This window comes from Malaclemys terrapin, chromosome 25 (genome assembly GCF_027887155.1).
Source record: "Malaclemys terrapin pileata isolate rMalTer1 chromosome 25, rMalTer1.hap1, whole genome shotgun sequence".
In the NCBI taxonomy this organism is placed as follows: domain Eukaryota; kingdom Metazoa; phylum Chordata; order Testudines; family Emydidae; genus Malaclemys; species Malaclemys terrapin.
In genome coordinates, this window is record NC_071529.1 from 9,612,901 (window position 1) to 9,640,777 (window position 27,877).

At 55.7% G+C, this 27,877-nt stretch overlaps 1 protein-coding gene across 1 annotated transcript; it reads left to right on the plus strand.

The window, feature by feature from the left end:
• The first annotated feature begins 1,324 nt into the window (after positions 1–1,324).
• On the plus strand, positions 1,325–27,857 carry COL1A1 (collagen type I alpha 1 chain). The gene is made up of 51 exons (XM_054014174.1): positions 1,325–1,527; positions 3,709–3,900; positions 4,487–4,521; positions 4,632–4,667; positions 4,896–4,988; positions 5,089–5,163; positions 5,812–5,856; positions 6,211–6,264; positions 6,565–6,618; positions 6,948–7,001; positions 7,401–7,454; positions 8,009–8,062; positions 8,170–8,214; positions 8,529–8,582; positions 8,761–8,805; positions 9,149–9,202; positions 9,696–9,794; positions 9,884–9,928; positions 10,029–10,127; positions 10,651–10,704; positions 10,807–10,914; positions 11,423–11,476; positions 12,020–12,118; positions 12,480–12,533; positions 12,628–12,726; positions 13,242–13,295; positions 13,852–13,905; positions 14,013–14,066; positions 14,203–14,256; positions 15,181–15,225; positions 15,344–15,442; positions 15,945–16,052; positions 16,776–16,883; positions 17,356–17,409; positions 17,504–17,557; positions 17,997–18,104; positions 18,193–18,246; positions 19,187–19,240; positions 19,744–19,905; positions 20,015–20,122; positions 20,741–20,848; positions 21,479–21,532; positions 21,644–21,751; positions 22,157–22,210; positions 22,344–22,451; positions 22,932–22,985; positions 23,936–24,043; positions 24,143–24,425; positions 24,642–24,832; positions 24,972–25,214; positions 25,979–27,857. The coding sequence occupies exons 1-51, from the start codon at positions 1,446–1,448 to the stop codon at positions 26,123–26,125; spliced, it is 4,365 nt and encodes a 1,454-aa protein (XP_053870149.1). The 5' UTR covers positions 1,325–1,445; the 3' UTR covers positions 26,126–27,857.
• The last annotated feature ends 20 nt before the right edge of the window (positions 27,858–27,877 follow it).

Below are 27,877 nucleotides of genomic sequence, written 5' to 3' on the forward strand. Positions count from 1 at the left end.
ATTATTAGGTGCCGTTGCATTCTCACAGAGATGGCACCATGTTTCCTTTTGGAAGTGCAGTTTCCCACTTTCTGGCAGCTCGGTGACTTTTTCATTTGCTTTGCTTTGCCGAGGGGCTGAGAATGAAAAGTTACAAATCAGGGACTTTACCAGCCCATTGAAATCTCCATCAGAGACCAACAACTGGGCTTTTTAATTTATTTAGGGTTTCACACTATTTCTGCTTTTAGAAAAACACCCACAACAATTGTGTATTGAATTACTGCTCTGTGCAATGCCTGTATGCAAGATGTATATTGTAATATATACATGGGTATATATCTACATCTATATAACTGTTTAGATCTAGAGATACACACACATAGAGTTAGGGTTAACGAACAATTATATTTACGATGTTGAATGTCCCATGTGCATATTTGTTCTAGATGTTAAAGACATTATTTTGCAGAGTTTAATTCTGTGAAATTACAGCATTTTTCCAGTGGTTCTGTCTCTCTCGTCTCTCTTTTTTCCTCCTCTTTCTAGATCCTTTCAAACCCGGTCCTTTTCTGTCATTTCCAGAGTGATTTAACAGAATGGTCCCATCGGACAATGTTTTAATACACTTTTTGAGCCTTTACTCACAATTAACAAAGGATTACGGCTATTTCAAAAACCAAAACAAGGCAGGTTTCCTGCTAGAGAAAGCCACAGCAAGGCAGGGATTCAGATCGCTTCCCCGCCATATCTGGAAGTTGTTTGCAATTCCCACCCGGAAAAACATTGTAAACACTTTGAGAAATGCAAAAGAAAAGGTGATCATCTCCTCTGCCCCCAAACCCCTTTATTGGTGCAACCTTGAGACACTTAGAACCCACCGCATTCCATCTGGTGGTGCCACGCAGTGGGTTTCCACTCTGGTCAGAATTGTTCCTAACAAACCACTCGTCCAACCTTTTAACCTGTCAAAAGCAAAGGGAGCTACTGCCCCAAAGAATTTTCCCCTGGTTTCCTCCGGTTCTTTTTCCGTGTCACTAGAACCCAGCACATCCCTCCTGTCCATGCAACCTGCCCTGCCAATGTAGAGGATCCAGTGATTTTTGGAAGTCTACATAGATGGGTCCGTACCCTTGTGATTGGGCTGAAAGGGGGTTGGCTATTGTCTTCCCAACTTTGTGTGTGTGTGTAAGTGTGTGTGTCCCCGCCTGGGACTGTGTTAGCTGAACTCCTCTGATTGGCTGAGGGGTTGGTCCAAGCTCCCCTCTGCACTGAGAGGCAAGCTAGGTTGGGACCCACCTCTGGGATGCTGGATCATATAAAAAGGGAACCTAGGCTCTTGGAGACTCAGTAGGAGGTTTCTGCTGGGGTCTGGATTGGAACTACATAGTCAGATCATCCCTGTATGACTGGACTCTAAAACAGAACAAAGGGGCCCAAAGAGTCTACATGTCTAATATTTAGACATGTTCAGCTTTGTGGATTCTCGGTTACTGCTGTTGATAGCAGCGACTGTACTACTCACCAAAGGTCAAGGAGAAGAAGACAGTAAGTAAAAACTTTCTCACTAACTTTCTGCACGAGAGATAGAGATGCATTTTCTGTTTAACCAGCTTTGCTTATGCACAGGGGGGAAATGTAACATTGCACTTTAGAGCAAGAGGGATGCAAAGTTGGACTGGTCTGCAAAGAAAAAGTCTGTTAACGATCTTGAGTGGGATTGCAAAACTTAGTGCTTTGCGTGAGTTGGATGGGTTAGGAGGGGAATTTTGCATGCTTTTCTAGTTAGGAAACTGCGTTTGCAAGGTCAGGTTAGGGAGATGGGGAGAAATGTTTTTTTTTTTAAAGGATTGTGTGTCTTAAAATGGGGTGGGGATGCTGGCAAGAATTTCTCAACCTTTACAGAGCATTTGGAATTGTGTGTGAGGGGGTGAGGTCAGAAGGGGATTGAACGTGTGACTCCAAAAGTGGGAGTGGACAAATCAAGTATTTGTTGATGTCCGTTTTTCCCCCACTGAAGCTGCTCGGTGGGGGAAAACATCCCTTCCACAAGCAAAGTTAACCAGCTGCAGAAGGGAACTGGGTGTGTTCATATGTTCTGTGTCTCTTTCAAACATGCCCCTGGCGGGCAGACAAGTTAGATCAATTCGAAGCTGTGAGATTCCTTGCCAAGTTCGAGGGCTGGGGGGGAGGGGGGGAGCAGCACAATCAGCCTCTAGGAGGGGGTGTCATAGGAGGGAGGCTGGCTGGGGAGGGGGGAAGCCAGTTATGGAAAAGCCATTGTGTGCCTTGGAAAGCGAAGGGAGCGGGGAGCGAGCCCGGGGCTGGACTTTTCTGATCTGCAAAAGCCATCAGGAAAGAATTAGAAAAGTCTCGGATGATTCATAAGGAAAATGTTTTAGAAGCGCAGGAGTCTAGACATCACTTCACAGACAAAACCTCCTGGATGCTAGGGACTGGATTCATGTTTCTGCAGTGAAGTTTCATGGGGTGTGGGTGTGAGGGGGTGTCCCATGGCGACCTCTGGCGGCCATCACCTGACTTTGCTCCTGCAAAACCCTCTCTGGCCTGCATCACGGCCCCCTGGGGCCCATTGGGAGCCCTGGGACTGGACAGTGCTCACCAAAGGGGCTATATTTCCGGGGTCAACCGTGGAATAGGTTTGCTAACATCCCTAATTAGATCCTGCTGCAGGCATTTATCTAGGCTTGGCCTGCCACCTACAGGCGGAGTGACTGACTGCACCCCCATGCATACCCCGCGGGTGTCAACACACCAGTTTCCTGTTGCAAAAACCGCTGGCTCCCAGGGACTCAGCCAGCAATAGAATTTTTTTTTAAAATTTAAACTAGACATGAGAAGTTGGGGCCGACAGAGTAGAAACATCTGGCCTCTCCACCGTGATCCCGCCCTACGGGACTTCACCCGCGAGGAGCGTTTATCCCGTTTGTCTCCCCGCGAACCTGAAACCGGCGTGGAAACAATTCCATGCTAAGAAAAACAGCCGGCCCGCTGTTCTTCCCCATCACGTGCTTCTCTTTATTGAGTCCACCTCCTGCTTTACTGGGTCCGACCCATCGCCGCCACCTCCCAGCCTCGCCTGCCTGCATGTGTCAGATCCTGAATCTAATGACAACCCGGCCCGCCTGGCCTTGTAGCCCACCCTGCTCTCATTCGCCTTCCCACCCAAACCATTTTCACTTGATCCCAATTTCCCAAAGCAACAGACAGAAGAGATTTCACTCCCCCTCCTTGCCCCTCCACAGAACCCCTTGTCACTGGACCCCTGCCTCCCTTCCCCCCCCCCTCCTAGTCCAGCCCTCTTCCCATTAGGAGACTTTGCATTTTTATTTGGCTTGGCCCCGGCTGAGCAAGCTGAGGTTACAGTTGGATGTAACAATTGGCCGCAGGTTTTGTTTAAATTCCAAAGACACTGGAAATAGTTATTGTGGTGTTGGCATGTTTCCTATGTCATGGAGCTGCGCTGATGAGAAGCAGATGAGTGGATAAAGGTTCCAGGAGAAGTGGAGGGGGGGGAAGGGGGAGGGAAGGCCTACGTTGGGGGAACTGGAGAGGAAAGAAAAACGCCTTTGGATAAAAAAGCAACTGAATCCGATCAGCCTCTTTGTCCCCGGATTGGGGGTTCCTCGCGTGCAGCTTCTGGGTTGGGTCCTCATTCAGTTCTTTCGCTCCTGACCCCCCCCCTCCCGTTTCTCGTTGTCTCTCTAGTTCCATCTGGAAACTGCATACAGGACGGACTAACATACAGCGACAGAGAAGTATGGAAACCTGTACCCTGCCAGCTCTGCGTGTGCGATAGCGGGAACATCCTGTGCGATGAGGTGCTCTGCGACGACATCTTAGACTGCCCCAATCCCAAGATCGTCGATGGAGAATGCTGTCCCACCTGCCCGGACGAGGGTACTGACTGACGCTCGTGTGCATGCTCTGTCTGTCTGTCTAGCTTGATACAAGGTGCTAAGCGCCAGGGTCTGCTGGCACCAGATACGATCAGCTCCTCCTACACATGCAGAGACAGGGAGGGGATTGGAGACCAGGACATCAGCAGAGCCTAGCTCGGAGACCTGATGGCTTCATCATCATCCTTGGTGAAGCTAGAGCCCCTGGAGCTATGGCGTCACGGCTAAGACATAGCAAGCCTGCTCCTCTCCTTTGAGCTTCTAGGGCGTTTCTTTCTAAAGAGACGTTTCAAACGGGACTGATTATTTCTTGGCGGAGGTGCCCAGTGGACCAGCATAAGCTGTGGTGGACGCAATTATGACCTCTCCTTAGCATGCATCACGGTCAGGGAGACAGGCAGAGAGTGAGACAGGCAGGTCTTTTGCAGATAGAACATTTGAGCATCTTTCTGCCAGCCATGTTACTTAAGCAGGTGTTACTTAAGCAAGGGGGGTGCATTTTGCTGTCATTTATACCAGGGCAGGGTGCAGCATGGGGGTGGGTATTAGAGAAGCACGTGACTTTACCCTTGTCCTTCTCCCCGCAGCCTCTCCTGTCGATGGAGAAGACACTGGAATAGAGGTAATGACACTCCGTAGTCTTCCTACACAAACCTATTCCCTGTTGTTTTCTGAAGACTCTTTTGTCTCCATGCTAATTCTCTAAACACCGCCCTTTCTTCTCCCCACCAGGGCCCCAAAGGAGAACGCGGCCCCAAAGGAGACAGGGTAGGTCTCTCCAGCCATGCTTTGGCCATTGGTCACTGGAGTTTGGTCAGGAAATGGGGATGAGGGAAGGGGAAAGATTTCCACGGCCGTGTTAAAGAATTTGAAAATTGTCCAGAAAACTTTTAAACTGTGGACAATGGCGACCGAGTCCAGTTACCCTGCCTTGGCTCATGCCCGGATGACACTACCGCAGTACTAACCTCTGGGTTCTCTCCTCTTCTTTTGCAGGGACCCCCAGGCCTACCTGGTAGAGATGGCATTCCCGGACAGCCTGGTCTTCCTGGACCCCCAGGCCCCCCAGGACCTCCAGGCCTTGGCGGAGTGAGTTGGGTTCCAATCATTTGCTCACTTCTTCCCTGGCCCGGGATGAATGCAGCGCAGTATTTTCACACCGGCTTTCCCTTCTTTCTTTCTCCTGCAGAACTTCGCACCTCAACTGTCTTACGGCTATGACGAGAAATCCGTTGGTGGTGGCCTGTCCATGCCCGGCCCTATGGTGAGTGTCCAGCGTCTCCCTCAAGGGGCTGGGGCAGGGGGCTGGCCTGAGGGCCAGGACTGAAACAGGAGGAGATGTGAGGGAGAAAGGATGGGAGGGAGTGGAGTCGGAGTTATGTAGCAGGAAAGACAGGAGCTAGCTTGGCCTAGCTTGGCTTTAGAACGCACGAGTGTCAGGCAGAGCGGAGGGGGTGGTGGCAGATCGCTTCCTGGGGGCAGGCACAGGACCACCACCTGGTTGGAGCTGATGTTTTCCTAGGGCAGCCGTACCCTGATTACTCAGGATCGGCCAGGGATACTTGAATTTGCCTTAATCCTAGGACAGCTTGAGACCTGGGGCCTGCTCTCTTCCCCAAGTAGAACATCTTGGCAGGTGGCTCCGTGGAGCGGGACCTCCAGGGGTCACCAGGGACTCCGTCCACGAGGGGAGGGATGGTAAAAGATCAGCAAGAGGTACCATGGTCTGTGGCAGGCAGAGTCAGCCCTGAGCCAGGCGGCTGTGGGTGGCAAGGGAAGAGAGAGGCCTGCTGGAAAAGAGGAGGTCACCGAAAACCAAGATGGAGGGGAGGCCAGGCCTGGGCAACATGGCAACTGCTCCAGCTTATCTCCTCGCCTGACTTATTCTTTTCTTTCTCTTCTTCATTTCCAGGGCCCAGCTGGTCCCCGCGGTCTCCCCGGCCCTCCCGGTTCTCCTGTAAGTACCTCGCATCTTCCCTGTCAAGAAAACTTGGCCCATTTGAGCCCTCAGCCAGCGCCTTGTAACTGCCCCCTTTGGGAACGAGCTACCACCGGTGCCCTTTCAGGCTCCTCAGCTCCCAGAGACCTTCTCAGCGAAGGGACGGGGAGTTGCCTGGGACGGGGGAGGAGCGTGGGCTTGGCTCCCTTCTGGTGGTCAGCGATAGACACCTCACACCGCGGAGTGTGATGGAGACGGATGCTCCATGCGAGGCAGCCGTTGCCAGCAGCGGAGGGAAATCGGACTGATGCGTGAGCAACTGGGTGCGGTTATGTTAGTTTTCTAACCCGTCTTCTTCTCCTACTCTTCTAGGGTCCTCAAGGTTTCCAAGGTCCTCCTGGTGAGCCTGGAGAGCCTGGGGCTTCTGTAAGTCATGGTCAATTGTCTTCTCGCTCTTCATTTTCATAACGGGATGGGCTGCACTCTGAATCTCCCGGCCCCAGCCTGGGACGATTCCTTGCACCTTCCCTCTTCTGCCACTTGGGGGCAGCTGGTGCAAAGCCTGGCCTACCTTTGCAGAAAAGACTTCATCGGGGAACGGGATTTCTCTAGCCAAGCCAAGAACCAGGCCCAGGCCTGTGAGGTGAATGGCTAGTGGAGGGGTGGCAATGGGAAAGTCTTGCCCAGTCTCAGAATATTAACGCACGTTTCTTCTGCCTGTTCTAGGGTCCCATGGGTCCCCGTGGTCCACCTGGTCCACCTGGCAAGAACGGAGATGATGTAAGTGTCCTTCAAGATCAAAGTCCCTCTAGAGAAGATCCCCCCCACCCCAAAAATGCAGGGGATAGCCTTGCTTGCTAGCCAGTATTGATGGCAGTGCTAAGCCTTTTGGGTACATGGCCTTCCTTGCAGGCCGCAGGAACCAGGTGAGGCTTTGGCTTCCATGATGCCTTGAAACACCAAGAGAAAAGAAAATGGGACCTGTCCCCAGATAGGGTTTTGCGAAGAGTTGGGTCCCTTTCCCGGTGCATTTAGCATCTGCTTGGTTCTCGCTGCAAGCGAGCCGCGTGGGCTACTGACCTGACTCCATCTCTTCTTCTTTCTCCAAGGGTGAAGCTGGAAAGCCTGGACGTCCTGGTGAACGTGGTGCTCCCGGCCCCCAGGTGAGACGTCCCTTCTGTCTGGTTCCTGCCATGGCATTCGGGTGAGGGTGGGGTTTTTACCTTTGACCAGCATCACCATTGTGACATGGTTGGAAAAGCACTGGCTGGGCAAACCTGCCCGAAACCTCTGGGTCTAATTGTGTGGCTTTAGCTTACTTCACATGACAGCCATTCGCTGGGGAAGACGGTTAGCTCTAGCAAGCTTTGGCTCCAGTCCTGACCAAAGCTGATCACTGTCAATGCCTGGGAGTCATGATCACAGCAAGAGATGGTCATGACCAGAGATGCTTCAATTATCCAACCTTGCCTGGGGTGCTGAGTTCCCCTCTGCAGTAACTGGCTTGATGTGGGGTGGCACCGGTGTCCTTGTCTCTAAATCGTTTCTTTTCCTTTCCCCAGGGTGCCCGTGGTCTGCCCGGAACTGCTGGCCTGCCAGGCATGAAGGGTCACAGAGTAAGTTGATGCCCTAGTTCTTTACACTTGGAAAAGGAAAAGGAAAGGTGGCCCCCCCTTACAAATCCAAAGCCCTGGAGATAGAATATCAGGGTTGGAAGGGACCTCAGGAGGTCATCTAGTCCAACCCGCTGCTCAAAGCGGGACCAATCTCCAGACAGATTTTTGCCCCAGATCCCTAAATGGCCCCCTCAAGGATTGAACTCACAACCCTGGGGTTAGCAGGCCAATGCTTGGCCCCAGCAGAAACATAAGCAGTAGCTGAGCTCGCACCACAGTGCCCTCAGCTGGCCTCATCGCAAGGCAATCCTGGATGTTCCTTTCTACCAGGAGGGGTCTGATGGAGCCCCTTGTCCTCGCCACCGTTTGGAGGAATTCCCCCCTTCTCGTGCCACTCAGCTGGGGCCTTACCCTCCCATCCGCCACCCCATGCACATTGTGAGGGACCATTACAAAGCCAGATGATTTTCAGTCATGCCTCCGCCTGGGAGGACAGTGTCTTCTCCTGACCCTCATCACTGGACACTTGTGTTTCTGTTTCCCCTTCCCTCCAGGGTTTCAGCGGTCTTGATGGTGCTAAGGGTGATACCGGTCCAGCTGGCCCCAAGGTAAGGTCCCTCTGCCACGAGGCATGTTGGCCCTCCCTGTTCCCTTGAAAAGCTTCCTTGTCCGCTTTGGGAACCAGCCGTTGACCCCAGCTTTGTCTTCCTTCTAGGGTGAGCCTGGTAGCCCTGGTGAGAATGGAGCTCCCGGACAAATAGTGAGTAGCTCGTCACACCTTCCTGCTGTCCATTGACACAAGAGCCTGGACTAGGAGGTAGTGAGGGGGGCAGGCATTGAGCTTATAAGAGCAGCAGGGACCTGCAAGAAGAGGGATCGTGGGGAGGGTCGAGCTGGCTCTCCGGAGCGCTTGGTTTTCCAAGGGACTAGAGAGCAAAGGGGGGCAGATTTACCAGCACGACGCCCCACAGGGGGTGGGGAGCAGGGCAGGGGTGGGAGAGCTGGGGGAGAGGGCAGGGTGCAGACAATGGCAGTGACATCTCTAGATGAACTCACGTCTCTCCTCCTTCCTAGGGGCCCCGTGGTCTTCCCGGCGAGAGAGGCCGCCCTGGTCCATCCGGCCCCGCTGTGAGTATCGGTGCTGCACTGCTGGGCTGCGGGCACCTGGAAGCATCCCCCCAGTGGCACCCCTCTGGGCCACGCCCGCTGGGATAGCTCCAATGTGCGGCATGCTCCTCATCGCACGGCTTCCGGGTCGTGTGCCAACCCGTCTGTAACCAGTGCCTCTCTCCTCTCTTCCCGGCAGGGTGCTCGTGGTAACGACGGTGCTCCTGGCGCTGCTGGCCCCACAGTGAGTATTTTCACCTCGTGCTGCCCTGAGATGAGACTGTTCAGCCGCGGGGCCCTGGCCGTTGCGTGGCGCGGCCACACGGGTACTGGCCACAGCGACCTCCATGTCGCTCCCCTCATGGAGCTTTGCTGGCTTGAGCCCCACGGGTGGCACTAGCACAACCCCGCTCAGGAACTGGCCAGTGCCCGGATGGGAAGAGTTCCTCCCTCCGGCCTCTGTTCCCACCCATGTCAAAGCACAGCCCAGATCTCTGGCCGACACCAAGATGGCTGCTGTGACGAGACCCCCGCCGACCCCGGAGGTTCCTTGCACTCACTCTCTAACCCGCTTCCCTCTCACCTAGGGTCCAACTGGCCCAGCTGGTCCCCCTGGCTTTCCTGGCGCTGTCGGTGCTAAGGTAAGAACATGATCTGCTGTTCGTCGGGGTGGGGCACTTCCCATCGCTGCGGCGGGAGCTTTCCCCGCAGCCGGCTTGGGTGGAAGCTGATCCTAGCCTTCAACTAGAGGTTTCATCATAGTTCAGATATACTGTCCAGGTGGCCTGGCCCCATAACCCTCACCAAACCGTGGGTCAGGATCCCTGCGGGTCCATCTCTGCTTTATGCCGACTCTAACCCCGGCTAAGCCCTAGGTCTGATACCAGTCGTCCCCAAAGGCCTCGCAGCTGCCCCCTGAGCCAAAGGCGAGCCGAAAGCTAGCGGGCCCCAGTCCGTCCCCCCCGAGTGGGCTGGAGGGATGGAGCAGCAGGCCTCGGTGCAGCAAGACATTCAGTTCCAGTCAGGGCCCGGTCAGGCCTGAGGGCAAATGGCTTCCGCGGAGCGCGGGGGTGTGGGAGTGGCTCCCAGCAATCACTGTGCTCACTGGTCTTTCTCTCCTCTCTTGTCCTCTAGGGTGAAACTGGTCCCCAAGGTGGTCGTGGTGGTGAAGGCCCACAGGGCGCCCGTGGTGAGCCCGGTGCCCCCGGCCCCGCTGGTGCCGCCGGCCCTGCTGTGAGTGGAACTGCACGACCCCTCCCGCCTCCTGCCCGTTGCCCTGTTGTCTCCGGTGATAACCCTCCCTCTCTTCTTCTCTCTCCTAGGGCAACCCTGGTAGCGATGGTCAACCTGGTGGCAAAGGTGCAACTGTAAGTAGCCGTCTCCCCCCTCCTTCCGTCCTCTGTAGCGGGTCGGCTCTTGGGAGCCAGGTTTTCACAGCTGCCTCACCATCTCTTCTGCCTCCCGTAGGGCGCTCCTGGCATTGCTGGCGCTCCCGGCTTCCCCGGTGCTCGTGGCCCCTCCGGACCCCAGGGTCCCAGTGGTGCTCCTGGTCCCAAGGGTAACAGCGTAAGTATCCTTCCTCCTTCCCCGTCTCCGCTGAATTAGATTGGCCTTCTTCACCGTCCAGGGCTAGGCAGGGATGCGCCAGGCATGGAGGGAGCCCATCGTGCTTTGTGAATTGATCTCTGCCCCTGGCACCCCAGCGCCCAATGCCTCCCCTCCCTCAGCTCCTTCTCTGACTGTCCTTGCGGCATTGCCACTTGCAGTGCAAGTGCCTTCACCTCTGCAGCTCAGCGTCTACCAGCACCTCCCTCCTTATCGGCCACCTGTCTCTGCTGGAGACGTCTCTGCTCCACCCTCCGCCCTGGGACGGGGATCCTCTGACCTGGGTTACAGCCAGCGCAGTTCCCTCCCCTCCAGAATATCGAAGGTCTCTGTCCCTTCCTGGGGCAGAGCCTTTTGTGTCTGCCATTCCTCCTGGAGCCGAAAAGGGGTTGAGGGTGCAACATAGATGGCAGGCAGCATTAAGCCCTTGTTCACACAGGGCGACGTCTGATATGAATTCGTTTCTCTTTCCTTCTACCTTCAGGGCGAACCCGGTGCTCCAGGCAACAAGGGAGATTCTGGTGCCAAGGGAGAACCTGTAAGTACGAGCCCCACTGGGGCCTGCTAGGAGCTTTGCCTACAGTCTGGTTTGCTAGCCACAGGGAGACACTCACCACTCTGACTTGCTTGTGCTTTCTAGGGTCCTGCTGGTGTCCAAGGCCCCCCTGGTCCATCTGGTGAAGAAGGCAAGAGAGGATCCCGTGGTGAGCCCGGCCCTGCTGGTCTGCCCGGCCCTGCTGGCGAACGTGTAAGTAGAAGCTGTGTTTCCCCTGGAGATCATGCCCATTGGCATGGTGTTGGGTCCTCCGGTCAGACCCTGAGCTCTGTCTCTCGGACGCAGAGGGGTCCCGACTTACCTTCTCGGTGATCCAAGCGCCTCCCAAATCTTGGGATGGGAAATTCAGATGTGGACCCAGGACCAAATCCAAATCCAGATCCCATAAGGGGCTTGACCTGAAATCCCAGCCTGGCACACGCCCAGGTTCTGGGAGGAGGTCACACCCAGATCAGCTGAACATGTAATCCAGCCCCATCACCATCCCAAACCCAACCAACCCTGGAGTCGCCACCCCCCGGAAATTTTCATCCCCAAGGTTGGCAGCTAGGGCCGTTCCTCCCCACTGCAATCCCAGGAGGGGACGGGAATTTGGATGGGGGGTTCTGTGAAGCTCCTTTTCCGTTCCCATCTTCTCCCTGTTTCACTTGCTGGCTGCGTGGGCATTTACCTCACTGGTTTCTCTTGTGTCCCATTGCAGGGTGCTCCTGGAAGCCGCGGTTTCCCTGGCTCTGATGGCATTTCTGGTCCTAAGGTAGGTGCTAGTCTCCTGCCGTGTGCTCCCTCCTAATGTGAGAGAGACAGAAGAGGCTCAGGTGTCCGCCACACTGAAATACACAAAGGACTCGGAGACAGGCTCCCACCTGGGCATCCTTTGCAAGGGGCTTGGGAGCAGCTAAAGCCTGTGGAAGGGGGAGTTAGTGAGACTTTCTGGGAGTGGTGCATTCTGCCCTGTGGGATCTGGTCTATTACCCAACCATTCCCTGGCCCCATCCCCTTGCTTTAGACGCCACGTTCTGGGTTTGGGGGTGGGAATTGGCTTGTCTCCACATGGTACATACGCTAGGATGGCCTTTTCGCTAGGGTTATTCACCCCATGGCATAGCCCAGTGATTTCTTTGTGGCCAGCCCTGGCAAAGCCCTTTCAGTGCCCACTCGGCTCCGTTTAGTCCCCCTCCTCTGTCACGCGACACGGTGGGTCCCTGCTGGCTCGTCACGCCCGTGCCAGCGAGAAGAAGCGATCCGGGTCTCTACCGCAGCGTGTAACCTCTCTCTCCTGCTTCCCTCCCCACCCTAGGGTCCCTCTGGTGAACGTGGCTCTCCTGGCCCTGCTGGTCCCAAAGGATCCCCCGGTGAATCTGGACGTCCTGGCGAGCCTGGTCTGCCCGGTGCCAAGGTAAGAGGGTGGCGGAGCTGGGCGATGGTTCTGAGTGGGATGGAGGGGCTGCCCGGGGAGTCCCACCGAATTTTGCTGCTATCTCGGCCAAGCGCCATCTCAAGGTGAACTCTCTGCCCACCTCCTTCCCCCGGCATCTCCTGGCGCCAGTGCTCTGTGGTGCAGTCGACTTAGAGCAACTGCCCTCTCCCTCCATTTTGGAGGGAGGGCGTTTTAGGCCACCCCACATCCACCCCCTGCAGCGACCAATCGGCTGCCCTGCCCGCCCTCGCCCACCACATGCTGCCCTGTTCTGACCCCTCACGCACAGCAAAAGAGGCCGGACGCCCTATGGCTTAACCCAGCTCTTCTTCCTTTTCAGGGTCTGACTGGAAGCCCAGGTAGCCCAGGTCCCGATGGCAAGACCGGCCCCACTGTAAGTCATGGTTTATCAAGGCCCTTCCTCCTCCTCCTCTCCCTTTGCTCACAATGGCCTCCTCTGAACTGTGCCTTTGCTTCGTCCACGCTAGGGTCCCGCTGGTCAAGATGGTCGCCCCGGACCCGCAGGCCCACCCGGTGCCAGAGGTCAGGCTGGTGTGATGGGTTTCCCTGGACCTAAAGGTGCTGCTGTGAGTATCAACTTGCTCCCTTCCTATACTGTCGCCTCGGGGTGAGTCGCCCAGCCCAGTGATAGGGACATGACAAAATGGCCGCCTCCAGGACTTCCTGTCACCCTGGCCGCCGCCCGGGAGTGGTTGCATTCAAAGCACAATGGATAAGTGGCCACTTTGGGTACCGTTTTGTAAAGAGGGGCATTATGTGAGGGGAGGCACTCTGGGAACCTCTCCCTCAGGGGTTAGCTGCAGGCAGAGACAGGCGGCCCAGAAGACATCCCACCGTGGGGCGGGGCGATGACCAGGCCTGAGAAAAGACAGAGCTGGGGCGGTCATGGGAAGCAACCTAGAGCGTCAATAGAACTACCACAGGGCCAACCCCGCCTGCTTCCTGTCATGGCGCCTTTCGGGCCCTCCTGTGGCTGCATCCTAGGGCCATACAAGAGCCAATTGTTCCCAACATCCCCTCGCTGCTTGTTCCCGGGGCGTACCGTGTTCCTTCACTGAAGCCATTTTGTTCCCTTTCTCAGGGCGAACCCGGCAAACCCGGTGAAAGAGGCGTTCCCGGACCCGCTGGTGCTGTTGTACGTATTTTTCTTGGTACTGATGGCCTCTAACAATCTGTCTCTCGCAGCCAGGGCTGGGTCCAGCCGAGAGTTTGCCATCCTGAGGCCTCTTTTCTTCAAGATGAGAAAGAGAGAATTTACCATGACAGTAAAACGGATCTATATAGTATAGCGCTTTCCACAGCAGAACAGACCGGGGTCCATCTAGCCAATATCTGGGCTCTGGCCTACCACCACAGGATTCAGTGGAAGATATAAAAACTTCTGCATTGGGATGACATACCTATGGTGGCTGGTTCTTCCTAAGCCACAGAATTGCTTATTCCCTGGACTTCTGGGGGAGGGTTTATATCCCTTATGCCCTTTTCTCCTCGTTACTAATACCTTGTGGCAATGAGTTCCACAGGTTAACTATGGAACCCATGATGCCAACTTTTGAAGCCCCCTGAGATTTTCTGCTTCTGAACCTTGTAGGCTTGCTACACCTTCCCTGACGCTCACGCCCTGCTCCCATCGGACACTCAGTCAGCGTCTGCGCTGAGCTCTTTTTAAGCTCTTCCTCCTCTCCCCACAGGGTGCTCCTGGCAAAGATGGTGAAACTGGTGCCCAGGGACCTCCTGGCGCAGCTGTGAGTATGAATCCTTTCTCGCCCCTGCCCTGTGTGCTGGCTTGTTGCGGAGCGTGCTGCTCCGAACCCCACTGGATCCCTCCTGACTTTCTCCCCTCCTCTTTCAGGGTCCCTCTGGAGAGAGAGGTGAACAAGGACCTTCAGGTGCTCCTGGATTCCAGGTGAGGAGCGTTCCATTAAAGGCCCCATCACAGGGGGGAAGTCCCTCCTGATCAATCATATTTTGTTCCATTTTTTTCACACACACCCCTTCCCCCAGGAAATCTCAACTCTTGGGTTTTTTTCTTCCCCTCCCAGGGTCTGCCCGGTCCCGCTGGTCCAGCTGGTGAATCTGGCAAGCCTGGTGAGCAGGTAAGTGCCAAGAAACCATGGCGGTGGAGGGGGTTTACAGGAAGAAGGAGAAGAGCTCTGCTTAGCGTCAGAAGCCTAGGAGAGATGACAGATCCTGCCCCCTGACGCCCAGTCCCTCGCTTGCCCGCCCCTCATCAGTGCCTTTCATGGCCGTTCTCACTTCCTTAGGGCTCCTGCCCCATTCCCATCCCCAGCCGGAGACGTTCCTCCAAGACTGGACGTATGTCCAGAGTGATGAAACTTATCAGATTCCCCTTTAGCCAATGAATGAGGAGAGCTGCCTCCAGATAGGGCCTTGGCCGCTGTCAGACCTTCTCACCCCCCGGCCCCAGAACTCATCTCAGAGGCCACAGCAACCATGAAACTCATTCACCCCAGGCCTCCAACCTCTTCTCTGAAAGCCTCTTGGGTGGACATGGGCCCAGGCCCTGGATCTGAACACCTATAAACTGGGGCTGGTGGTGGGTGGCTTTGAACTCTGGATCCAGATTTCAGTTTGGCCACTTGGGATCATCTCTGTGTTCAGTCCAGATATCCAGCCGGGGGGCCCAAGACCAGCCTTTCGGCTAAGAGCAAATGTAGTTTCAATGTAACAACTGACGCATCCTCTGTTGGGTGAGACCATGCCCTGGCTTTGCTTGGGAGGAGACTCGCTGCTCTGGGACCACAGAGCGCTCCCGTCTCTAACTGGTACGATCCATGCAAAATTCCAGTGGTGGAAAGACCGAGACAGAGTCTGGCCCTCATGAGGATGGAGCTTGGTGATTAGTTATAGAGGGGATTGGAGCAGATGTCCCCCTTCCCGGCCACTCACTGCTCCACCCCAGCCAGTTCAGGGGCAACATATGGGCTTCTCCAGCAGGTAGCATGCTCCTTTCCAAGCCCTCAGCTCTAATTCTGCTTTCTCTTTCTCTCCCGTGGCAGGGTGCCCCCGGAGACCTCGGTGCCCCCGGTCCAGCTGGTGCAAGAGTAAGTTGCGACCCATTTTCTCTGCTCTAAGCAATCTCTCACCCTTCTGTCTCTCTCGCCGGCTGCCCCTCGGGATGGCGCAGTAACCAGTTTTGGTTCTCTCTCCTCCCTCCTCTAGGGTGAGAGAGGTTTCCCTGGAGAGCGTGGTGTCCAAGGTGCGCCCGGTCCACAAGGCCCACGTGGTAGTAACGGTGCTCCTGGTAACGATGGTGCTAAGGTATGTACCTATTTCCCTCCTCCTCCGCCTCCTCCGTGATGGGCGAAGGGAGGCTCAGCTAGAAATGGGAGGGGAAACCAGGGGCAAATCAGTGCCTCTGACATGTCCAGGGGAAGCAGGCTTTGGAATAGGATTGGCCATGGGATACACTCCTCCTGCTTTGGCGGGGGCTGAGGCTCGGTGTCCAGCCAGCCAGCAGCTGCCTCGAACCAGGTTCAAAGCAGGAAGGGGGGACTCCATCTTCCCCCATCGAGTTAGCCCCAGTCCTGCAACTGTTGCAGGATTCTCCTCTCTCTGCCCAAGGCACAGAAGGCCCCTGGGCAGCACTCACAGCCTAGTCTTGCTTGGCTCCAGAGGCAGCCTGCCCTGGCACCGGAGAATGGGGGGCGGGTCGTGGGTCTCTGGAAGGCGGGCGGCTTTTGCTGCGATGAGGAAGTGGCTCTGTTTCTAACCCTAACTCTCTTTTTTCCCCCCCCCCCCGCTCTGCCTTGTGGGGCTTTAGGGTGATGCTGGCGCTCCTGGCAGTCCCGGAAACCAAGGTCCTCCCGGTCTGCAGGGAATGCCCGGCGAACGTGGTGCTGCTGGTCTGCCTGGTGCCAGGGGTGACAGAGTACGTATGAGCCCCCCGAAGGCCCACCAGCAAAGTGACCCTCAGTCTTCACCATGGAGACCATCTTCAGATCTCCCTGCTCATGCTCAGCTTGTTACGCCTCTTTTCCTCCCTCCACTCTTCCTGGCCTTCTCTCTTCTCCACTTCCTTGTGTCCCTCTTCTTCCCCAGCTTTCTGTGTCCCCTGTTCCCTTCCATCTCGCCCCCCTCCGCTCCTCTTTCATCTCTCTGCTCCAGCTCCAGCTCCGTCCCCCACCTCCTTTCTGCTCTTGGAGAATCTAGGCCAGGTGCCTGAGCCACTTCAAGGCCTAGATGCCCTCGTCCGACAGTCACTTTAGGCCACAGCAACCCCCCCGCCCAAACCAAGGAATTTCCGGGCCTTGCTCTGCGTGTCTCTCCAGGAGTGCAGGGAAGTGCCCTGGTTCTTGCCCAGTGCGCTGCTGGGGTCTCTGCTCCACGAGGCCTAGTTATGCCCTTGGAAGAGGTCTTCTCCACCAGCTTGAATGGCTTGGAGAGCTGACATGGCCAGCACTGCGCTGTCTTTTTCCATTGGACAAGCTGACTGGCTAATGGTCCGGATGCTTAGCGTGAACGGCTTCCAGTGCAGGGCAGATAAACACACACACACACATACACACACACACCCCCCAGAGCTGCCACAAGCCCCCACCCCGTTCCGTGCTCCATAGCCAGAAGGTAACCTTGCTTTGCCCTCTCTCCCCAGGGTGATGCAGGTCCCAAGGGTACTGATGGATCTCCCGGCAAAGATGGCCCAAGAGGTCTGACTGGCCCCATTGGTCCTCCCGGCCCAGCTGGTGCTCCTGGTGACAAGGTAAGGATCACCCCACCCCCTTTCCCTGTCCCCTTGGAAGAAGCAGGGCAGTGACTCTCCTAGCTTCTCGGGCATCTGAGCTGGTGCCGCGGGCCCCTGGCATTCGTGCAAAGGCCAGTCCCGTTTGTGCCCAGCAGCTCCCGACCCGGCTTCTGTTTCCTGGGAGACAGAGAGGAAGGCCCCAACTGATTATTCGATGCAGAGGTGCCTCTGGATCGTCCCAGTGAGAGCATGGAGCTTCATCAGCTTCCCCCGGGGATGCTTCCTACGGCCCCGGCCTGCCCGATCAGGGCTGTGCCCAGGAGGGTCCTGCAGCCCTACCCCCCATTTCCAGAGAGGAGGCAACTCCTTGCTCTCCCCACGTCCCATGAGCGACCCCCGAGCTAGCCAGCCTCGCCCCAGAGGCACCTCCGAAGAGCCCTGGTCTGCCAGGCCCGAGCCTTGACCTTGTCCCTCTTCTCTCCTTGCGCAGGGTGAAGCTGGTCCCTCCGGCCCCGCTGGTCCCACTGGTGCTCGTGGTGCTCCCGTAAGTACCGTTCCTCTATGATTGGCTTCAGAGGCAAAGATCAACCCCTCCCACTCCTCGCTGACCCCGTCTCTCTCGGTTCCTTCTCTTCCAGGGAGATCGTGGTGAGCCCGGCCCACCTGGTCCCGCTGGATTCGCTGGCCCCCCTGTAAGTATGATGGTTAAGAGTGGTCCTCACTGGCCCCAGTGACTCCTCCTCTCACCCAGACCTCCCAGGGGGGATGGTATTCAGTGGGGTGGGCTACGGGGGTAATCCCATGCAGCCCACGGCTATGGGGCCGAAGCAATCCTACCATTGCAATACTGGGAGCGCTGTCCCTGCGTACGGAGATGGGACTCATCCCTGGCCCGTGGACTCACCGGGTTGTCCTACACCAGGCCTCCGATGGTGAACAGGACCTGTCCTACCTCCTGTAATCCTCTGGCTCCCATGTGAGCTCGACGGGCTTTCTCCATCAAGACAACCTAGTCTCCTCAGCCCGTGTTGGTTCTGCGAAGGACCGTTCCCCCATCACCCTCCACTCCCATCTCCGCGAGCTCCGCGCCCGGACGCTGCCCCTCACCCTCCGCTCTGCTCTCCTCCACAGGGTGCTGACGGCCAGCCTGGTGCTAAAGGTGAAACTGGTGATGCTGGTGCTAAGGGCGATGCTGGTGCCCCCGGCCCTGCTGGACCCACTGGTGCTCCTGGTCCCGCTGTAAGTGACTCTCCACTGCCCCGATCCCTCCCCGTTCGGCCAGGGTTCCGTTCCCCCCTCTGATGTCCTGCTCCTTCCTCTCCCGCAGGGTGCTATTGGTGCTCCCGGACCCAAAGGTGCTCGTGGTAGCGCTGGACCCCCTGTGAGTATTTCCTCCACCTTTGTGCTCAGCCTCTCGGGTGCCAGGGATGGGACCCACATTGCAAAATGTCCCTCTCTTAGCCACAGTGGAAATGCCTGAGGTCCTGGCCCGTTACAGACCAGCTTGGACTATCAAACAGCTGGTGATTCCTCCATGGAATCGCTCTCCGTTTTGCATGGGGTAGTTTTCACTCCCCTTCTGATTCCGCTTCTCCCACCAAAATTGGGCAGATCCCCTCCCGCCTCCCGCCCGGAGCATGTGAGAATCCACCTTTCCAGCACGGCCTTTGCCCTGGGCCGGCTTTTTGCCCCCATCACTGGGAAAGAGGCAGGTTGGGAGCTGAAAGGGGGTTGCTTTCTGAGTTTGTCGCAAAATGCCCCCCCCAAAAAACACACCCTCTTCCTGTCCCTCTGGGAGTTGGAGCAGCTTTTTCCCTGGGTCGAGAAATATTTCACTTCCCTCTGTCTAGACGAGAGCATTCAAATCAGACCCTAAGTGCAATAGAACGAATGCCCCTCCCCCACGGATCAGATTATTTTAACATGGCTGGCTTTGTGCCGCTCAGAGAGCGTGTCCCTGCCATACACCTGCCCGAGTGTCCTGTGCATTCATGGACCTCTGCATGGAGGGAAACTGCTCCCTGAACTAGCAACCCTTTAGCCACGAATGCTTTATGTCTGGAGCCTTCAAATTCCACCCGAGCTTCAGAGAACGACTCCTTGTCCAGAGCTGGCTGGATTCCGCCCTGAGGGGCAAGACATACCTGGCAGATCAGGCAGTGTCTTAGGGCTGCCTTGACCTTCCACCTTCTCACTCTCACCCTTAGCTGCAGGCCTCTCTCAGCCCATGGGCACGGCAGCGTTTTGGGCAGTGCTTGTAGTACAGATCCGTGGCTAACGGAGCCGTGGGACTTAACGCTTTCTCTCCCCACCTTGTGCAGGGTGCTACTGGTTTCCCTGGTGCTGCTGGAAGACTTGGTCCCCCTGGCCCCTCTGTGAGTATCTCCTTTTTGATCCCCTTGCTGGTGGCGTTGGGGGAGGGCCGACGGCATTGGGCACCGAGCCCTGCTGGCAGGGGTGGGGATGGGGAGGCTGGTGGGGCGGGATCTGCCACGGGACTGCCAGCCTCCAGCCGCTGGAGAGGATGGGTGATGGTTGTCATCAAGAGCGGGCAGCCTGGAAGCCAAAGGGGGAGGAGGCGGGACCTGAGAGGGGCGTGAGGAGCAGTGGAGCTGGCAGTGGGAATGCCAAGGCCCTGCCACAGAGCTTCCACGGTGCGTCAGAATGTAATGAGGGCTGATGGTCCGGGTAGCCTGGTACTGCTTGCAGCCCGGCAATGGCTCTGTCTGCCCCATGGTGGCGCTGGAGCCTGGAGCCAGGCCTTCTCTCCCCTCCGCTTGAGGGGCCTGGGCGTCATAAATCAACGCCCCGTGGAGAGGGGTTGCCTCTCAAAGTCTTGGGCTTCGCTGCCTGACCTCACCTCTCTGCTTTCTCCCAGGGAAACATCGGTCTCCCTGGCCCACCAGGCCCCAGCGGAAAGGAAGGTAGCAAGGGACCCCGTGGTGAGACTGGCCCCGCTGGCCGCACTGGCGAACCTGGCCCCGCTGGCCCCCCCGGACCTTCTGGTGAGAAGGGCTCCCCTGGTGCCGATGGTGCCCCAGTAAGTACCCGTTCAGTCCTACCTCAGGCCCCTTGGCAGGTGTCGTTGGAGCGTGTGCCCTGGAGCAAGATGGGTGGGTTTGTAACCAGAATCTCTCTCTCCCCTCCAGGGTGCACCTGGTACTCCAGGCCCACAGGGTATTGCTGGACAGCGTGGTGTCGTCGGCCTTCCCGGACAGAGAGGCGAGAGAGGTTTCCCTGGTCTCCCTGGCCCATCTGTGAGTATGAGGTCGAACCCTTACGCCCTCAAGCCGGACCTCAAAGGAGGCTTGTGGCTTCAACCCGTTGCCCCTGCCCAAAAAGGATCCAAGCAGGATTGGATCTCACGGCCCAGCCGCCAAGGCTCAGAGCTTCTCCTGGCATTAATAGGGCAGGGAATGGGTGGGAGAGACAGGAGCTGGGCACGCTTCGCTACTGGCATGATTGGGAGCTCTCCATGCAAGGAACAGAGTCCTTGACTCTTCCCCCTTGTCCGGGGCAGCTGCTCTGGCCAGAAGATAAGAGAGGAGGAATAGCGGGGAGGGACCTGTGATATTATTATTATTATAGAAGAAGATGGTGGAGCCAAACCTCCCAGGCTGAGGGTTGCTCAGAAGTTCACCACCCCTGGATCTGACCTTCTTGCTTGGTCCCCAACTCTATCTGAGCCTGGAGCCAGAACTTCAGCCCCAAACTCTGAGGCCCTAGGGCGTGGGATCCAGTTTGGGACAGGGGTGTGTCGTCATTTGGTGGCAGTGGGAGGGGATTCAACCCCTCTCCCATCACAAGCGGGTTCTTCCGTCTCAGCTGCACCGCCCCCTCTTCTCTAACCCGGTCCCTCTCTCGCTCCTCCCCAGGGCGAACCTGGCAAACAAGGTCCATCTGGCTCCCCCGGCGAACGTGGTCCTCCTGGCCCAGCAGGACCTCCTGGCTTGGCCGGACCCCCTGGTGAATCTGGACGTGAGGTGAGCTGCCACCATGCTTGGCTTGTTAGGACTCTCCTTTGCCCAAGCACCGGCAAGGCCAAGAAGCGCTAAAAGCCAGGGTGGATCAGTCTCCTGGCTGCCCCTGGGGGAATCCCGCAGCCCGGCTGATCGTCACTAAAGGCAACCTGTCGACATCAGGCGCTCCAGAACCCACCACCATCACCAGGAGCAGCACCAAAGACAAGGAGAGATTAACCCTTTCCATGCCCCTGGGCCAACACTCAGAATGGTCTGCTCCATTGAAGGGTAGGACAGACCTTGCCCCCGGCCTCCTGCAGGGGCTGGTGCCAGTGAGCAATGGGACAATGCCCGGAGCACAGAGCCTGAGAGATAGGAGAACAGCCAGGGTCCCGGGACGGGATGGTTTCCAAAGGAGCTGAGTATGGGAGGGATCAGGGCAGGGGCCAGTTCCAGAGAGAAATGGAAGCCCCATGGGTCCCTTTCCCCGCCTCCTTTCTCTTTTGATCTCTAGACTTCACCCATCCCTTGCCTGTCCCAGGCCTCAGCGCAGCCAGCCTCCTGGTTAATTCGTCACTCATCAGTTGTCGCTTACCCAAGGCCCCTCTGTCTTGCTCATGCCTAACACTGGGTCTCTCCGCTTGTCCTCAGGGCTCTCCCGGTTCTGAAGGTGCTCCTGGTCGCGATGGCGCTGCTGGTCCCAAGGTGAGTTGGACCCCGAAGCGTCATGGCAAGAGGCTTTTATTGGGGGTGGAGGGTGGAACTTCAGGCGAATGTTAACTCGGTGCTTTGCTTCCTCGTCCTCTCCGGAAATAGGGTGACCGTGGTGAGACTGGCCCATCTGGTCCTCCTGGTGCTCCCGGTGCCCCTGGTGCTCCTGGCCCTGTTGGTCCCGCTGGCAAGAATGGAGATCGTGGTGAGACTGTAAGTGACACTTCTTGACATTCCCCTGAATTTAAAACCCATTCCCTGCCCTGAGCTGGGAATAGACCCCGGGAGTCCTGCTCCCAGAGCTCTGCCCCAACCAGGGGACAATGCTCATTCCCAGAGCTGGGCCTAGACCCCAGGAACAGCACTGGGGAGATATGAAATAATCAGCCCAGTTATCAAGACAGGATCGAGCAGAACAGCTGCCTGCTCTAACCACTAGATAATACTCCTTTTCAGAGTCAGGCCTTGGGCCCGGGAGTCCTGACTCCCAGTCTGCCCTGCTCTAACCAATAGGTCGCACTCCCCACTACGGTGCAGAGAAATGAACGCAAGGGTACGTTAATGATCCCAGTGGATGCTCTAACCTTTGTCTTTCTCTTTCTCTCTTTCCTTTCCTAGGGCCCTGCTGGTCCTGCTGGCCCCGCTGGCCCTGCTGGTGCTCGTGGTGCTGCTGTAAGTTTTGGGTTCAGATTCCGCTTTTTACTGCTATGAAAAAGCAACTGGCTTGGCAATAACGTTGCTGAGCGACAGGCAGGGAGGTCTCCTTCCCAGCCACTCAGTGAGGTGACTCTGCTTCCTCTTCCAGGGCCCTCAAGGTCCTCGTGGTGACAAAGGTGAAACTGGTGAACACGGTGACAGAGGCTTGAAGGGTCACAGAGGATTCTCTGGTCTCCAGGGTCCACCTGGTCCTCCCGTAAGTATGGCTGCCTTCCGCTCCCCCGATATAGCCGGCTCCGAGAGACAAGTCCATAGCAGGTCTCTGGAGAGAAGAGTAGAGACCCTCTTCCTCACTGCCCCAGAGAATCATGGGAGAATCCCAGTGAAGGCCATCACCTGATGAGGAGATGGGCAAGCCTTGGCCTGCCCCAGTTTCAGGCTGCCCTTAGCCCTTCAGCTCACAACTGCCCTCGCACATACAGCAGCTGGGAAGGGCAGGCGTCCGGCCTGCTGCTGTGGCCTCAGCCCCTTGATCTTAGGACACAGGGCAACAGCTGCCCCCTAGCACCTCCAAAGCTGCCCTATTGTTGGCCCTCTCTCATGAGCTTCAGCTGCTGGAGTCAGAGCCCAGTGGGAGCTTCTCATAGACGCGTCGGTTTTATTAGCACCTCTGCACTGGCCACACGGGCCTCCAGCGTCGTTGCAGAACTGATGTTTGCTTTCCTGTTTGGGGCAGGGTTCTCCTGGTGAACAAGGTCCTTCTGGAGCTTCCGGTCCCGCTGGTCCAAGGGTAAGTACCGCCCCAGTGAACCCATCCGGTGCAGATGCCTGAATCCTTGGGAAATTTCGGGCTGGGGGCAGAGGGCTCGTGAATGAAATAATCAGCACCGTTTTCAAGCCGGGGTCCAACACAACAGGTGGCATCACCTTTTAAAGGTCAGATCCTGCCTGATCCCCGATCTGGGGTGGCACGGACATTGGCCAGAGGCAGAATATGGACCATAGTGTAGCCAGTAGCTTAAAAACCATCAGCGTAGCCTCTGAGCGTGCAGCACAGATTCTTGTAAGCACTGATCATGTACAACAAGGGCCTACTGCTATCAAGGAGACACGAAACCCAGGATAGATGCCTGCTGCTTTACTACTGACCCGGTACTCTTCCATCTCAGTAGGGAGGTGCCTTAATAAGAGAGGCCCTGCGCAGCATGGGTCAGGCTTAGAAAATCCTTTCCCAGACAGAGGCGGTGATGGGAAGGGAACAAAAATGATCCAGGGGATAGGGAAACTCCTAAAATTGAAGTCCTCCTGTAGGTATCACAGCGCCCATAAGGAGATGTCATTGTAAGGTTCTCTCAGCATTCACTGTGTGGTGAGGGCTTCCCAGACAGATGGTGAGGACAGGGCCTGGTTCTGTTCTCAGCTGGACCTGGGCAAATCCAGAGTGATTCCAGAGGGTCTGAGTGCATCTCCAGTGGAGCTTGGTCCTTGGGACTGTGGTCACTGGTGCTCTATTAATTCGTGAGACAGATCAGAGTAGCGGGAGGTAAGCTAGATGAGAGGGCTGGGTGGATGAAACAGACAAGAGCGGTGGAAGGATGGGTGATGGGCTGGGCCTTGATTGAAAGGATGGGAGTTGGCATGTTCTCCCTCGGTCTGTCTTTCAAGATGGACACACCTTCACCCCACTTTCCTCTCTCCAAAACCCACTGATCTCATTTTGTGTTTGCCTTTTCCTCACAGGGTCCCCCTGGCTCTTCTGGTTCCCCTGGCAAAGATGGTCTGAATGGTCTCCCTGGCCCCATTGGCCCACCAGGTCCACGTGGTCGCACCGGTGATGTCGGTCCCGCTGTACGTATCCCCCTCTGGGACTCGGGTGGTTGGGATTTGCTCTCCGCTGGGTGAAAGGGCTTCCTGCCTTCAACTCGCTCTGCTCTCCTCCTCCAACAGGGTCCCCCCGGACCTCCCGGACCCCCAGGTCCCCCAGGCCCACCCAGCGGCGGTTTCGACTTCAGCTTCCTGCCCCAGCCTCCTCAGGAGAAGGCCCACACCGACAGCCGCTACTACCGGGCTGACGACGCCAACGTGATGCGTGACCGCGACCTGGAGGTGGACACCACCCTCAAGAGCCTGAGCCTGCAGATCGAGAACATCCGCAGCCCCGAGGGCACCAGGAAGAACCCAGCCCGCACCTGCCGCGACCTGAAGATGTGCCACAACGACTGGAAGAGCGGTGAGCTTCCCGGCCTCATCCTTGGCACATCCTCACTGAGCTCCTCTCTTAGCAGCCTGTCTTGCGCCCCTTGTCCTGCCCTGCCTTTAGCTACCTTCACTAACTCACACTCCTCCTCCATTACTACTGAATTCCTTCCTTCCTTCTTTTCTTCCTCCATTTCTTTCTTTCTTTCTTTCTTCGCCCATTCACTCGTCCTTCTCCTCTCCCCACCAGGCGAGTACTGGATTGATCCCAACCAAGGCTGCAACCTGGATGCCATCAAGGTCTACTGTAACATGGAGACCGGCGAGACTTGCGTCTACCCAACCCAGGCTAACACTGCCCAGAAGAACTGGTATGTCAGCAAGAACCCCAAGGAGAAGAAGCACGTCTGGTTCGGCGAGACAATGAGCGACGGCTTCCAGGTGAGCTTAGGGGACTGGCGAGGCGGGGCAGGTGGGAAGCGAAGGGGCTGGATCTGGAGACTTGGAATGGGGAAAAGGACCTGAGGACTAACATTGCTTTCCTGCCGGGGGCCTCTCTCTCTCTCTCTCTCCTCTGCAGTTCGAATATGGAGGCGAGGGATCCAACCCAGCTGACGTTGCCATCCAACTGACCTTCCTGCGCCTGATGTCCACTGAGGCCTCCCAGAACATCACCTACCACTGCAAGAACAGCGTGGCCTACATGGACCAGGAGACTGGCAACCTGAAGAAGGCTCTGCTCCTCCAGGGCTCCAACGAGATTGAGATCAGAGCAGAGGGCAACAGCCGCTTCACTTATGGAGTCACTGAGGATGGATGCACAGTGAGTGTCCCACTACCTTTGGCTCTGCCAGCATGGGTGGTACCGGGAGCTTGTGCACCCATGCCTCCCCAGGCCCTGGCGATGAGAGGGAGGAGAGGGTGAGGGTGGAGAGGCAGAGCAGAGCTGTGAATCAATCTCTCCAGCCCTGGACATGACTGGCAGAGTTCTCTGCAACCTGCGAAAGTCCCCTGGCCTGCTACAGGCTCGTATATGGTGGCTCAGGAAGGTGACTTGCCTTAGATCCCATTGTGAGTCAGTGTCAGAGCCAGCAACAGAACCCAGGAGTCCTGATTCCCAGGGCCCCCTCTAACCCGAGAGCTGGGAAGAGAACCCAGGAGTCCTGATTCCCAGGGCCCCCTCTAACCCAAGAGCTGGGAAGAGAACCCAGGAGTCCTGATTCCCAGGGCCCCCTCTAACCCAAGAGCTGGGAAGAGAACCCAGGAGTCCTGATTCCCAGGGCCCCCTCTAACCCGAGAGCTGGGAAGAGAACCCAGGAGTCCTGATTCCCAGGGCCCCCTCTAACCCAAGAGCTGGGAAGAGAACCCAGGAGTCCTGATTCCCAGGGCCCCCTCTAACCCGAGAGCTGGGAAGAGAACCCAGGAGTCCTGATTCCCAGGCCCCCCCACCCTAATCACTAGATCACCCATTGTGCAATGCTGTCTCCGATCCTCAGGCAGTGTTTCCTTGCAGCCAGCTTTGCTGTCTCGAGGAGCGGCTCTATCAACAACTCTAATGTTCTCCTTTTCCCTGTCCCTTCCCCACAGAGTCACACCGGCACCTGGGGCAAGACAGTCATCGAATACAAGACAACGAAAACCTCTCGCCTGCCCGTCATTGACGTGGCCCCCATGGACGTTGGCGCGCCAGATCAGGAATTCGGAATTGACATCGGACCCGTCTGCTTCTTGTAAACCGGAGCTAAAACCCCCCCGGAAAGAAAATCAAAAACAGCCAAAAAGGAGACAATTTCACATGGACTTGAATTCGTGTTTTTTTCTATCCGTCATCTCTAAAACTATTTTGTTTCCATTAAAAAAAAAAAAAGCATTAAAGCAAAAAAATAAAAATAAATGACTTTTCAAAAAAATTAAGGAAGTGGGTCCACTTGCTTGACATGGTTCTATTTTTTATTGTTTTTTGAATCCCTGAAGACAGATTGGGGTTGGTTTGGTTATTTTTTTTTTAAGTAATATCTTGGGACCACTACTTGCACAATCAAAACAAAAATACCATCCAAAATCGACCCTACCAAAACACCCAAATCACAACAACCTGCTTTGAAAATTCTGCAGCAACAAGAACGATGCTAAGCTAGTCCAAATGGTTTAGAACCTGCTCCCCTGCTCCTACTCCTCTCCCGCCAATGCAAAAATCTCTTTTTATAACCTGGAGTTGGAAAGAAATACCAAAATTAACCTACAGCCGACCTCTCCCTGCTGGTGTCTTTACTATATATATATTTTTTATACCACTGAAAGGAAGGCACTTAAAATCGTGTGTAATGTACCATTTTTTTCCCTTTCATTTGTTCAGTTGGCAAAAGAAATAAATATGAGAAAAACTTCAAATCCAGGTGTCGTAATTGTTTTCCTAAGCAAAATCCAGTAGTGTGGAAAACAGCCAAGACCTGTCATTTGGTGTGTTGACTTTTAAACAGAACGCGCTTTTAGCAGGACAGCTGGGAGATAAAATCCGCTTAGAAAAAAAATTAAATGTTTTGTCGGTGAACAATGAAGGGAAAAATGATTAATAATAATAATACCCAAAGCAGAGAAAATGTAATGTTCAAAATGTATATTATTGTTGTATGGAAGGTTACCTCTCAACTGTGTTTTCCGAGTAGTTTTAAGTTGCTTTGGGTTTTTTTTAAACTGACACCAGGTTGTGGAGAAGGGGGCTTGGCTTTCAGGTTTCGATCAAAGGTGCTAACTTTGTCTTTTTTCTTTCTTTCCTTTTTTTCGTTCGCTGTGTTAATGTTTTTCAGTTCTAGGTCCCTTTTCGGTTTTTTTGGTGGTTTAAAACTGCACAATCCAACACACGGAGAGGCTGCGATAGGGACCGATTGGTGCTATAGAGATAGGACTGTTGTTTTCAGGAAAGAAACTCAGTTCTTTTGCTGCCCAGGGTCAACTTGTGAATTTTCTGAAGGTGCTATTTAAAAACAAACAAAACAAAAAAAAAAACCTAAAAACAAGGACGGGAACTAACGCAAACTAGATCCAAGTAGCCTTGGAAGGGAACGAAGGTGTGTGCAATTCTATCTTTCCAGTTAAGCAGGTGGATTCCATTTCTGCTTTCCGTCTTCCGTTCATTCTCTTTTCCCATCCCTCTGTCCCCCTCCTTTATCCTGCTGCCTCTTCTCTTCCATGCACACTCCTGTCCCCTCTCGCTCTCCCGCCATCCTCCGCTGCTGCTGCTTTCTCTCTCTCTTTCCCTTTCCTCTTCCCATCCTCCTCTTCTGTGCTTCTCTCCATGGGTTTCAAAGCAATCCCACAGCAAAGCCCCATGCCTAGCAAGAAGCAGATGTTCTAGGGAGGGAGAGCAACCGAGGATTCTGTACCTATTTTGTATATGTATAATAATTTGAGATGTTTTTAATTATTTTGACTGCTGAAATAAAGCATGTGAAATGATCCAAACAAACCTATGGTGCTCTGGACTCT